Here is a 14,096-nt window from a genome sequence, read left to right on the forward strand (position 1 = left end):
TTGAGATTTTGCCCATTTATACCCTGTATAGTTTATATACGGTGAATAGGTACAACAGAGGATTTCCCTGTCTAATACCTTTTTATGATAATCCTCCAACTACACCTCAGATATATGTTTTAATAAACTCTGTTCTTTTGTCATTTGGTGGTTCACGGCTACTTCATTTTTTTGTGTTCCAAGAAAAGATTGTAAAAAATCAATAGTTGCACTACAATGAGAAATTTCACATACTGCACGCCATGCAACAAAATATGAATATCTCAGCAATAGAGCAACCCACAAAAAAAAAAAAAAAAGTCAGAATGGAGGGGCGCTCATGGACTTTTACACAGTATTTTACTCCATTTCTTTGAAGTGACGAGCCCTGTTTTAAAGAGCAGATTTCAGCGGGAGCAAAGACAGAAACTAGAAGGAACAAAACTCAGACTACCCTAATTACAAAAGAAGTTAGGCCGCTATGTAAAGTGTAAAGAAAGCCAGAACGCAATGATTTGGAAACCTCTTCTGCTAGATCATATTTACAGCAGAACATTGGACGCAGATCATAAGTTGAACATTTCTCCATTTCATTAGAAAAAAGTAAAAATTTAGAAAACTATGGCAGCAACACATCTCAAAAAAAGTTGTGCCCGGGTCATGTCCACTGTTTTTACAAAGACTCTAAATATGTCTGAGAAATTAGGAGACAATTGCTGGAGTTGAGAGAAATGTTTTCAGCTTGTCCGATTCTCGGCACTTCACGGTCCGGGGGTCTTTTTGTTTGATAACGTCCTAAATATTTTGTTGGTGAAAGGTCTGGACTGCAGGTGGCCGCTTCATCACCTGAACTCCTCTTCTGCGGAACAGATCTGCTGTGATGAATACACTGTCTAAATAAATTATACAAGGCCTTCCCTGAAATAGATGTTTGGATGGAGAAGATATTGTTCCAAAACCTCTATATAATGCTCAGCATGAATGCGAGTGATATGAATATTGCCCCTGCTATAGGCCATAATGCAGCCCAAATCATCACGGATACAGGAACTGTGCGCTGATAAGCTGGATGGTCCTTCTCTTGAGACTGCAGGATTCCATATAGATTTTTACATTGTTTTAAGTCATTCAACCACAGATCAGCTTTCTATTTTGGCCCAGAGAAGAGAGCAGAGTTTATGGATTGTATATGTGGCTTCTTTAAATTATTGATCTTCTTACATTTGTGGATTGCACGGCGGACTGTGTCCACAGACAAGGATTTCTGGAAGCACTCCTGAGCGCCTGCAGTGATTTTCACGATCGATTCATGCCCGTTTTTAATATAGTGCCGCCTAAGAGACTAATTCACAGGCATCTAATATTGAGTGCCGACCTTGTCCCTTGTAACATGGATTTCTCCAGATTCTCTGAACCTTTTGATGAGGTTGTGCACTGTAGACGGAGGGATATTCAAAGTCTTTGCGATTTAACGTTGAGGAACATTTTTTCTGAAATTGTTCCACTATTTTTAGTCGCAGCTGTTCACAGATTGGTGAACCTCTGGTTACTTTTGCTTCAGACAGACCCCGTGTATAACAAGAGCATGTCTGAGCGGGTCGTACTACATCAAGTAAAAACTGACCCTCCGGCTGGTTTTCATTACTTCTCCAGCATTGTTAACTTTTTTTTTTTTTTAGATGCGTCGCTGCCATCAATTTAGAAAAAAAAAAAAAAAAAAAAAAAAAAAGTTAATGTTAGAAAATTAAATGAAAAAAAAAAAAAAAAAAAAAAAAAAGGGTCAAAAAGTGTTGATAATATTGCCATCAGATTTCTAAGCCATACTAAAAACTGACTGCATCTAGAAAGCTTAAAAAAAAAAAAAAAAAAAAAACTGGCGATGAAATAACATTTTGTCTGGGAATTGCCACTTGAACGATTACCAGTCCCAGATCTGCATCCCCCCATTGATGACGGCTTACCAGCTGCCCGGCAAGGAGAGGCATGTACTCGATGATGGCCAGACGCACGCGCCACTTGGCATCTTCTGCCAGCTCCACAATGGCGGGCAGCAGTGACTGGGAGAGCTGCCGGATGCCGATCACCTCGTTCACACAGTCCAGGTTGGAGATGATGTTGAGCCGCACTTCTGGGCACTATAAGGAGAGAGATCGAGTGAAGAAATGAAACAACAATTCAGCTCCTTCCAACATCGGTCCAACCGTGAATTAAGGGGCACCAGGCAAGTAACCCAATGGAAAGATTACTGTCAAATCAGTATCGGCTTCACTGATCGCCAGAAAACAAGAATGGGTGGCACAGATACGCTATGGTAGTTGTGGCCTCACAGAACTCTAAAATTTACACCAACCCACTTGATGATAAACTGCTCACATCGAAATACCCCTTTAGCACTGCCCCAGATCTGGCATCTAGCAGCCCCACCGCTGTTTGGGAAGCCATTGCTTAAATTTTTTAATTGCAGCGATCCCAGTATTTGCAGCATCCAGGATGTCTCAAGTGGAGGTTTGCAGACAAGCAGGCATAGCGCAGTCTTAATGACACGCAGTGTGGGTCCAGAGTTGCTGACATCTACCAGAAGTAGGCGAAATCTCTGGCTGTCAGCGTTAACTTGGGACCCCCCACCCAAAAGACAGACGAGGTTTATCATGGCTTCAGTCATCTACGTAGTGCTAAATGAGTGCTATATAGACAATAGAAGAAAAGCAAATGTTTCCAGTGCCCCACAAAAACTGAGGTGCTCAAACATGGCCGATGTGGGAAACTTCAGGAGGACCCCAGCATCAGCACTCCAGTTAGGTCATTGGTGCAAGGGGCGGCAGAAGCAATGTGGTACATGTGCAGATTTCAATCTGGGGAGCAAAGATCTCAGTCCGCCTCCAGCAGCCTTTGTCCAGGAGTTAAAACCATGGAATTGTGGGGGCTCCGCACTTTCACAGAATGACGGTGTAGGCCCAGCACTGCCAAACAGCCGTTCCTTAAAGTTTGCAACATGCAGCATTGGCCGACTTCTGCCACCACTCCCTTCCCCGGTAAGCTACATTTGGTGTATAAGGTGCACCCCCATTTTCCCCATAATTCTGGAAAAAAAAAAAAAAAAAAAAGTCTTGTCTTGCAGTCTGAAAAATTGGGTACATACATATGGTATATGTTTGGTGACGAGCTGCCAGTCTAACAAAGTCATGCACAAAGCTGCCCCAAGTGGATAAAAAATCAAAGGTGCGCATCACCCGGATCTGCTGGAAAAGAAACTTTGAAAGAAGTTTGTAGGATGGCGGGAGGGAGAACTAAATGAACTGTGTGCTTGTGATATTTACACATGGGTGATAGTCCAAAGTCTATATTAATGGAGAGGAATCAGGCTAAAGAGTTGAGGACGCAAGGCAGTGGCTGATCCGCCATACGACAGCGTGCCGGCAGACATTGCTCCGTAGCCGCTATACACTCACCTCATCTTTCAGCTGAGCCAGGAAGAGGGGAAGAAGATGCTCGATGGTATTTTCCTTGCCCAGGATTGGAGACAGGCCCATGATGACCGAGGCCAGGGCCGACTTCACGTGTTGGTTGGCATCTGACACCAACTCCTAGTGTCACAAAGAGCAGAACACACAAATGAGATCTTGCAATCATCGTCCAATGCCTCGCCGTGCCCACCTAGGTAAAGGTATAGAGACAGGACCTCCTATATCAAATAATGGTGTCACGATGGTGGGAAATTCCTCTGCCGTGGTACGTCCATTACGGTAAAACTACAAGTAAATATTGTAATGAATCGTCTGATTTCTTATTAATGGTGTTGCATAGACAGCCATTGTTCTTGGCCTGTTTACACAGGACAACGTGCAAAATAGATCACCCAATGAATTAGTGCTACGCTGGTTCATCGGAAACCCATTTACACTGCAAGATAATGGTGAAGCGAGCACCAACACTGTTCACGACGGTCCGTGTAAATGAAGCTCATGTGTGGCAGAAATGCCACAGACGTCCACTGCGAATCCCCACGTAACGTATGAGGATTGTGCTGCAGACTCCGCCGCATGATGCCATTACCTTGATGCACGGCAGGATCTGAGTCATAATCACATTCTCCCGGCAGTCAGCGGACAGGTTTTCACAGAACTCTATGAGAGACAGGGAAGAGTGGTGAGTAAATACCCATGTAGGCGCCGGCCAAGATCTTACCCCAATATGTAGTAGGTGTAATTGAAATGTTAGCAAATCCCTCCATATAAAAATGTAGTATAGTTCTTATGATTTGCTATGTCTTTCCTTATGTTCAAGCATTGCAAGGACCTTGGATATCCAAAGTTACGACCACTAGCAACTAGCTGTCACTATACCAGTGGTCGTAACCATGGATACCCAAGATCCTGCAATGCCTGCACATGAGGAAAGTCACAGCAAATCACAAGAACTATACTACATTTCTAATTGGAGATATTTGCTAATATTACTACATATTGGGATAGGATCTTGGAGATGGAAGTATTCCTTTAACAATGAAGACATGAAATTATGAGTGACCATCACCTCCAAAACAAGAAGGTCAGGTAATCCCTTCAAAAACCAGGCAAAATCTGAAATAGAGGACAGAACAGATCCTCTGCCACCTTCACCAGCAGTATGTTTGTTAGAGCCCGATAGGTGCCCCCTCGTGACTGCGCTTCTTTCAGCCTCTATTTTATTATTTCACCGCACTTGGATTTTTTTTCCCCGTTTTCCAAAACACTATATGGTAAAATAAATATAGTGTCAATCAAAAGTACAAAACAAGCAAAAATAAAAAAAAGGGTTAAAAGAAGGGGAGGAAAACTCGGAAAAACAGACGCTAAATGAATGGGGAGGGTGAGCCTCAGATACCAGATGTACGTTAAAGATTCTACTTTCGGTGCAGTAGTGCCGATGAAGCCCCCGTGGCTGCCGACTGTCCGGAACCCTGGGGTCTCGGCACGGCCTCAGGCTCCTGACTTTAGTCACACTCCTCTCTGCTACAGAGTTATGAGACACACGGGCATCTGGACAACAGAGACTTGTCGCCTTCTTGGATACACACCAAGTCGCTCCCGGCTATCCTAGGCACTGTCCTCATCCTTCACAGAAGAGAGGCTTAACGAGGAGACGTCCTAATGGCCCTGCCATCTGGGGTGCAGGGACTGGCGCAGCTCCTTAATGACGGACTCTTGGTCGGGTCCGTGGCCGCTATAGGTGCCCGGGGGGGGTCAGACGCGTCCTGCAGTCGCTCTATGTAAACGCACAGCGTTGTCTGGACATTAATTACAGTAAAACGTCACATTAAGAGTCGGGATCTCGGTAGGTGCCATCCGCGGGGCAATCGCCTCGCAGTAATAGCCAGCCATGTATAATACTAATATGGAGATTTATCACCGAGCAGAGTCACCGATATCTTACATGGCAGATGCGGCACCGCGGGTGACTGCAATAAATGGGCTGGGAAATAGCTACGATGTACGGATAATGACGGATGCCTATAGACAAGGGGGCAGAGACACCAAGGGAAGAGAAAAATGAGACTAGATGTTTCGGAGTAGCCAGCGCGACTGCATGAATTAAAAACACAGACGAAGGAAGTTATTCCGAAATGCGCGTCAGGGTGCGCGGTGACCCTTAAAGGTATATCACATATTTTCAGTGCTATTTCCCCCCCGTTTGTTTGCACCTTTGCACTTTATATATTTCTGAGTAGCATCAACTGCTGTGACCGTATAGTCAGTGAAACTTCATGGTCTTATACTTTTTTTTTAGCCTTACACTGTGCACATTGCTTTTGGGACATTTTTGCAATTAATAGTGTACAATTTTAACATAGTGAATGATTTATTAATATTGCACACTTATCATCCACAATGATCTTGCTCATTACTTGTCATTCTTTATTTTTTTAAAAATGTTTTGGGTATGCACGAATAGGGAATATAGCTGTAAAATATATTTGGGTCCAACACTTTAGATCTGATATAGTTTTTATTATATATACATATTTGTAATCCTGTCTTAATACGTGTACATAATTTTATTAATCATTTTATTTAATTGCCACTTCTACCTAATATAAAGGCATCTTTTATTGATTTTCTGCTTGTGATATACTTTTTGGTTGGTCTCTCGTGGCTGTATGATGGAGCGCCAAAGGGGAACAGCAATTTCATAGTCTTTATTTTATGTGTTTCGTGCTCGCACCAAGCTCTTTCAAAACATTGCACAAATCAGTATCACAAGGAAAGAGGGTTTATATACTGAGGGGAAACACAAAACACCTGAAAAAGGGGAATTGGCCACCTGGGCGAAAAACTCGTCAACCCCTTCACCCCCGGAGCTTTTTCTGTTTTTTCGTTTTTCGCTCCCCTCCTTCCCAGAACCATAATTTTTTATTTTTTAGTCAATATGGCCATGTGAGGGCTTATTTTCTGCGGGACGAGATGTACTTTTGAACGATATCATTGGTTTTACCATGCCGTGTAACAGAAAACGGGAAAAAATTCCAAGTGTGATGAAATTGCAAAAAAAGTGCAATCTCACACTTGTTTTTTGTTTGGCTTTTTTGCTAGGTTCACCAAATGCTAAAACTAACCTGCCATTATGATTCTCCAGGTCATTACGAGTTCATAGACACCTAACATGTCTAGGTTACTTTTTATCTAAGTGGTTAAAAAAAATTCCAAAGTTTGCTAAAAAAAAAAAAAAAAAAATTGAGCGATTTTCCGATACCCGTAGCGTCTCCAATTTTCATGATCTGGGGTCGGGTGAGGGCTTATTTTTTGCGTGCCGAGCTGGCGTTTTTAAGGATACCATTTTGGTGCAGATACATTTTTTTGATCGCCCGTTAATGCATTTTAATGCAATGTCGCGTTGACCAAAAAAACTTAATTTTGGCGTTTTAATTTTTTTCCTCGCTACGCTATTTAGCGGTCAGGTTAATCCTTTGTTTTTATTGATAGATCGGGCGATTCTGAACGCGGCGATACCAAATATGTGTAAGTTTAATTTTTTTTAAATTGTTTTATTTTGATTGGGGCGAAAGGGGGGTGATTTGAACTTTTATATATTTTTAAACACTTTTTATTCTTAATTTAGGCATTCTTCAATAGCCTCCATAGGAGGCTAGAAGCATGCACTACACGATCGGCTCTGCTACATAGAGGTGAAATACAGATCACCTCTATGTAGCAGAAAGGCAGGTGTACTTTGAGCGCCGTCCACAGGGTGGCGCTCAAAGCAATTGGCCATCAACAACCATAGAGGTCTCAAGGAGACCTCTGGTTGTTATGGCAATGCACCGCTGACCCCCGATCATGTGACGGGGGTCAGCGGTGCGAGCACTTCCGGCCGTGCGGCCGGGAGCGCTAGTTAAATGCCGCTGTCAGCGCTTGACGGCGGCAGTTAACTAGTTAATGGGCGCGGGCGGATCGCGATTCCGTTTGCGCTCATTGCGCGCACATGTCAGCTGTACCAAACAGCTGACATGTCGCGGCTTTAAGGTGGGCTCACCGCCGGAGCCCACCTTAAAGCAGGGGATCTGCCAGCTGATGTACTATTCCGTCAGCTGGCAGAAAGGGGTTAACATTGGAAAAAGACTAAAATAATGGTATAAAAATTCAAGAGGTACAGTCAAGACATAAAACATGACAGGAAGGAAGACAATCATGTTTTAAGTTAATATTTACAAAATCGTAGTAAAAAAAAAAAAAAAATTAATAAAGCAGATTAAGACTCAACTTCATCAACAAACAATAGACATGAGCAGGTATCGTACTGGGACGAGGTGGCTCAGTGGTGTCACCCGTGGACTGCACTAACTACATAGCTTTAGACATAATTATTGTCACTATGAAATGGTCTAATTATATGCAATAGACAGTATGTAACAATATTAAAAAATAAATACATTTTGCTTATAGATGAAAATATAAAAAAACTAGACATTATGAATTATATTAAACTATATATTTCCCTGCCAGTGGAATTGTTCCCTGTAGTCTTGAATATATGGGAACATATTGGATTAATTTTATATGCTATGAATGTGGGGGAGGGTATTGCATCCATTAATATTACTACCCTTTAATTGGTGGTGGGCATACAGGGATCAATTCAGAGTTTTATCAAACGTGAAGATATATTAACAGCACCCAATAATATATGAATTATGTATTCACTACAATCGTTAGGCTAATTCAGGTTTCTAAGAAAAAAGGACACGCCTCCTCTATTTTATAGTTGAAAATACTGCCTCCCTGTCATAGATGGATGTACCTGCTAACTGCAGCTATGTGAGCAGCGTATGTACGGCCTGCCCCTATAGGAGCAGAGAACTGCCGCCTGCTCCATCCCTGTAAACAGTCACAGATAACTGCTCAGACTATACTGCACTATCAATCATCACGTTTTAAAACCTCCTTGTAAAAAAGAACCCAGGCACAGATAGTACCGGCTCCATGCAAAATTATGGAGATGCAGTACTTACTTTCTGCATTTACAAGTAAAAGTGATGTGCAGGGTTGTACTGCCTCCCTAAATTATAAGAAAATAAAAAATAGAGAATGTACTATCGTCCTGTATTTACATAGGCAAAGATAGCGCTACCTCCATCTTTCTCCAGTCATTGATAATGGCACAGAGAGTACTGCCTCCCTTTACAGTACTAACTGCAACTACATGGGCAGGATTTGCCTCGTCTCGCCCTGAGAATAATGTGGATTCATAGTACAGACTTCCTTTTTCTGAGCACGTACATCGTTTAGTCAGGTGATAGATGGGAGAGCCGGAGGTCACCCCCTCACCGATTGGGTACAAATGACCTATTGTAAGAATATAGCCTACATATCAAAGCCATAGACAATCCCTTTAAGACAGTCTGCTCATTAGATAAATGGTGGTCACAGGCCCTGGCGATTACCTTTGACCTTGTGGGAAGCCGCAGCTCGCACCTCAGCCTCACAGTCCTTCATCAGGTTTTGGAAAGCAGGGACCAGGTCAGTCTTGGTGATTTCGGAACCAACGGCTTTCTGGAGCTGAAGGTAAGGTAGAGACGTGACATGGGATTAGGAATGATGAGGGTTATAATAACGAGGCTCTAAGATGGTCTTACATTTTACATTTTATGGGAGCTCAAGACACTGCAAATCTTAATGCATCTTCTGTGGGTTACGAATTCCACACCTACCTCGGTGAACTTGTCGGCCACCATATAACGAACCCGCCACGACTTGTCCTCGGCAGCCTGCCGCAGGGTGGGCATCACCATCGGCTCCAGCTCTTCCTGGGGTAACAGCTGGGCAATGTTGACGCAGGCCTCCACAGCCAATAAACGCACTGAATCCTGGGAAAAACACAAGTAAAGGGGCTCGATGGGAGCGTGCATGTAGGATGTGCGAGGACCGGTCCCACGACGCTGGTTACCGTCTGTACCTGCTCATCCGATGCCAGATTGGAGAACATGGGGATGATCTCGCTCTTCAAATACTCCAGCTCCAGAACTTTGGCAAATTCCCCCAGTTTAGAGGCGGCGGCGCGCCTGACCATAGGGGTGTCATCTGAGCACAGATTACGGAAGTGTCTAGGACAGGGGAAGAGGGGGGAAAAAAAAAAAAAAGGCATTTAATAATCACCCCCATTTTCCTGCTTCTCCATCTGAACCAAATGGGAGGCCACAGCACTGTGGAGTCCATGAAATACAGACATATAAACCCAGTCAGCCATATTGTATGGGCAATATACATTTCAATGCAGAATTAACCCATTCACTCACTGTCTGAGTTCAGCTTTGACGGAGCTGGAGACCCGAGGATAGCAGACGCTGAACAGACCGCAGGCCGACGTGCGGGAGGTGAACCAGTCCCCGCTGGCCAGCCGCTTCACCAGGGGTACAAAGTGCGCCTCGAGGTCTGAAGGGGAGTGCTCGTGCGAAATAGCCCGCAGAGACTCCACGGCTCTGTCCCTCACCACGGTCTCCTCCACGGTGGCCAGGCTCTCAAGAGGAGGCTGCAAGACACAGAGGTGGTCAGAGAGGCCATCTACATAGAAGGGCAGAGAGGGTCATTCATTTACACCATAGATCCACCTACCAATAAGCAATGCACAAACTCCGGACCCCCAACCAGAGAGGTAAAGGTCCCCAACTGTTCGGCCAAGGCCAGCAGAACTTCATCCTCATCATAGATCGTATCTGCAGAAAAGAAAACATTTACTGGATTCTGGTATTGACACCGCGACTGAGTGATCAAGTAGAAATTATCAGGTATTTAGGAACCAATTGCCCCCCAATACATAGAGTAACTCTTAAAGGGCTTTTCCTGCATGTCATCTTTGCAGTAGCACCAAGTCCTCTTCCATTTTCTCACTGCTCAGTGGTCCCCCATCCACCAACGGGTGTAAAGAAGTCCGGATGTGGGGCACTGCAACCCATCAGCGGTGGCACTGTAGTGGCCATTCCTGGTTACCACAGATCAGCTGGCATTGGCTCCAACATGGCACCGGAGAGGGCTGCACTGCTCCATACATTTGGTTGCCTCCAGAACTGGAAGCTATTTGAAGGAGTGTCTGCTGTTGGACTCCCACCGATGTGATAAAGATGGTCTATCCTAAGAATAAGAAATCAGTATGATCAGTCTCCACCTTCCCAAGTACCTGTCAAGAAAGGCAGGAGCTCGCTGCGGGTCCTCTCCACCCCCAGGGCCAGAGCAATGGTGGACAGCTTCTTAATACTGTTCAGACGGAGCTGCAAGACAAAAACACAACGTCAAAGACGAAAAATTACCATAGGGAGAAAGTTCCCCAATCCTTGATCTCCTACTACCAGTTCTATGCGCCCACTGAGCCTGCTGACAAGATCACAGGGTCCCGATGGTTAGCCATGATGGTGGAGGATCAGTGGTCTCTTCATAGGAGACCATGATTTACCCTATACATAGCAGTACTAGCAGAAGGGATCGGCCGATTGGGGCAACTGCACGTTAAAAAAAAAAAAAAAAAAAATGGTTCAAAGAAATGTCAAATTAACCGATCCAATCAGTTATCACCATAAAGAGGAAAACAAAATTAAGATTGAAAACTCCAGAATTAGGTTTTTCTGCAAAAGCAAAACATATCCACCCCCCAAAAAAAATCTATAGAGCCAGCTTGTGCCAGCAGTCTGATCTCCGGTGATTGTAAGGATAGGGGGCATCTTTTGATTCTGGGGGAAGAAGTAGCAAAAAATAAAAACCGATCAGTCAGCAGCAGCTTGTTGGTGGTTTCCCCCGCAATGTGAGAATAGACATCAATTCCATAAAAAGGAATCATTATGGTTACAGATGGGGGGCTGATGCCAGGCCACCAGCTGTGATGGACTAAGTTCCCATAATGCAATGCAGCAGGGCAGCTATAGCCCAGTTATGGTCTGTGACCGCTACCCGGAGAGGAAGTCACTGTGTAAGGATTCCGAGGGTCCAGCAGTCAGACCCCACCGACCAAGGAGTGATGGCAGAATCTAATCGTCCCTTCTAGACGATGACAGCCCTCAGCTCAATCTGTGCATTTCTTCCCTACATGCAATTGATGCAAACCCTCAGCTGTGAGAAGCATCAGACCTTGAGATCTCAGGAAGCAATGAAGGTTTCTGCTCATCGGCAGCAAGCGGAGACCTCAGAACCGTGAGCCACAGAGAGCGGCTCATACACTGAGAAATCAGCAATAGGGCAAGGAATGAGGGCCCCCCAGACAGAAGGGACCCCAGGACACAGCGTGCAGCCTCTCAAATAATCAGCGTGTGACTTATTATCAAACATGGTGACGATACGGCGGCAGGATGTGACCACGGCTCGTGGGGCTAAAATAAGGAGCAAAAAGCAGAGGAAGTTCAGCAGCCCCCCACAAGCCCAGAGATGATACAACCTGAAAGCATCAGCACTTATAATAATCTTTATATAGCGCTAACATATTCCGCAGCGCTTTACAGTTTGCACACATCATCATCACTGTCCCTGATGGGGCTCACAATCTAAATTCCCTATCAGTATGTCTTTGGAATGTGGGAGGAAACCGGAGAACCCGGAGGAAACCCATGCAAACACGGAGAGAACATACAAACTGCTTGCAGCACTTCATAAGATGGGAAAACCCCACTAATGGCGGCCACCTGCTGATCTGTGCATCCGAGCCCATCCAGTGTGATACCCCCTTGTATCTAAGCTCACCCCGTGTGATACCCCCGATGTATCTAAGGGGGCGGGCACTCAGTGTTTGTTACCAGCTGGGCTACATGCCGGTCAGGCCTCGGCGCTGGACTACAACTCCCAGCATGCAGCGCACACAGGGGGCGTCACTCCTCCTCGGCCCCACGGGCCTTCCCGGTCCCCAGCAGACGGCCGGAGCCCGCACCCAGCACCGGCTCCCCGGCGGCTCCGGGCCCCTCCGCCCTCACCTGCACGTCCTCATTGCGCAGCTCGTCGATGAGCACGGCGATAGGGTACAGAGAGTCGTCCCCGTCAGCCGCCGCCATCTTGCTTCTTCCTGTCAGGGAGAAAATGAAGAGTCGGGGACGGGGGCTCCCAAGCTTTCATGCAGGGGTAGGAAGCTCCGCCCTCTTACGTAACGTCACGGCGTGTGAACGTTTCTAATAACGCTTCCGCCTAAGCAGTGTTCCCTGGAGACCGTTGCTAGGGTGAGCCGTTACTAAGGCGCTGCCGTGACGTCATCAGTTGACGCTCAGGCCGCCATTTTGATGAAGGTCTTGTATGGGCAGAGCCTTTTTTTTATCATTATGTGTTATTGTGCCAGTATTAGAGATGGCGGGACTGACAGGAGTTACAGTACAATATGTGAGGGGATGAAGAGTTTTGCTCTTGACTACAAAATCACGGTCACAAACAACATGGCTGCATTAACTCTTTTTTCAAAACCATAACGTACGTTTCCCCTCATGTTTCATAGTACCAGGGCCATATAATTTGCAGTGATTCTGATGAACCTCCAAAGTGTCGCTGTTCTAGGAGGATTTACCTGACAACAGTAAAGGAGCTGCAGGAATTACTGGCCAGGCCTCGATGTGTCCTCATGTGACAACAATCTCCTGTATTCACCATATGTCCGGCCTGTGATGTGTAGCCTTTTCTTACAAAGACAAACCCCAAAGTGTCGCTGTCCTAGGAAGATTTTCCTGACAATTTCTGGTCAGTAAACAGCTGACAACACAGAAAAGGGATCTCATTGTGGAAAGTTATTGTTGAAAAAAAAAATTGGTCCTGTGAGCTACGACAGCGACATTAAAGGAGTTGCAGGAATTTCTGGCCAGTCATGGTCTTGTGTCCTCCATGTGATAACACTCCCTGGTATTCTCCATATGTCCGACCTGTGAGGTGGAAGCCTTTTCTTGCAAATAACAGCTTCCAAGCCCAGCTATATTTTGCTAAAACCTCCATGAGGTCTGTCAAAAACAATTGGGAAACGTATTATGGTCTGATAAGTCTGAAGGGGGAACTTTTTGGTCATAATTCGTAAAGTTATAAATTTAGGCTACAGAGAATTGTGATCACATGATGGGGGCAGCCTGAGAAGCTGGTGTGATCCAATCTACATTTGTCCTACCCTCAGGGAGCAGAAAGCAACTACCAGTTAGATAATTTCTGTAAGTTTCTCCTCTTTATTTTATACTGTTTTGCATAAGCTGTATGTCTTTTTATTATCATATCTTTATACCTTTTTCTTATTGTAAGCACTGAACCTTTTTTGTATTAAAGTATACAACTTTAACAAGTTGAACCTTGAATGTTCTAAAAGAATCCATAGCCTAAGGTGTGTGAGCCTTATGAGTGATAGACATTACCGTATATACTCGAGTATAAGCCGAGATTTTCAGCCCAAATTTTTGGGCTGAAAGTGCCCCTCTCGGCTTATACTCGAGTCACGGTCGGCGGTGGGGTCGGCGGGTGAGGGGGAGAGAGCGTGTCGCATACTCACCTAGTCCCGGCACTCCTGGCGCTCCCCCTGCCCATCCCACAGTCTTCGGTGCCGCAGCTCGTCCCCTGTTCAGCGGTCACATGGTACCGCTCATTAGAGAAATGAATATGGACTCCACTCCCATAGGGGTGGAGTCGCAAATTCATTCCTCTAATCAGCGG

At 45.1% G+C, this 14,096-nt stretch overlaps 1 protein-coding gene across 1 annotated transcript in view; it reads right to left on the minus strand.

Moving 5' to 3' along the window:
- The window catches only part of PPP2R1A (protein phosphatase 2 scaffold subunit Aalpha), a 36,629-nt gene extending 24,065 nt beyond the window's left edge, over positions 1-12,564 (minus strand). The window contains exons 1-10 of the mRNA XM_077260055.1: positions 12,401-12,564; positions 10,627-10,717; positions 10,065-10,165; positions 9,749-9,981; positions 9,409-9,556; positions 9,164-9,319; positions 8,897-9,011; positions 4,033-4,103; positions 3,429-3,563; positions 1,941-2,114 (exon numbers count right to left, since the gene is read on the minus strand). Coding sequence (XP_077116170.1) covers positions 1,941-2,114; positions 3,429-3,563; positions 4,033-4,103; positions 8,897-9,011; positions 9,164-9,319; positions 9,409-9,556; positions 9,749-9,981; positions 10,065-10,165; positions 10,627-10,717; positions 12,401-12,478 — 1,302 coding nt within the window. The 5' untranslated portion in view covers positions 12,479-12,564. The remainder of the gene's footprint in view (positions 1-1,940; positions 2,115-3,428; positions 3,564-4,032; positions 4,104-8,896; positions 9,012-9,163; positions 9,320-9,408; positions 9,557-9,748; positions 9,982-10,064; positions 10,166-10,626; positions 10,718-12,400) is intronic.
- Between the last annotated feature and the right edge of the window lie 1,532 nt (positions 12,565-14,096).

This window comes from Ranitomeya variabilis, chromosome 4 (assembly GCF_051348905.1).
Source record: "Ranitomeya variabilis isolate aRanVar5 chromosome 4, aRanVar5.hap1, whole genome shotgun sequence".
Classification (NCBI taxonomy): domain Eukaryota; kingdom Metazoa; phylum Chordata; class Amphibia; order Anura; family Dendrobatidae; genus Ranitomeya; species Ranitomeya variabilis.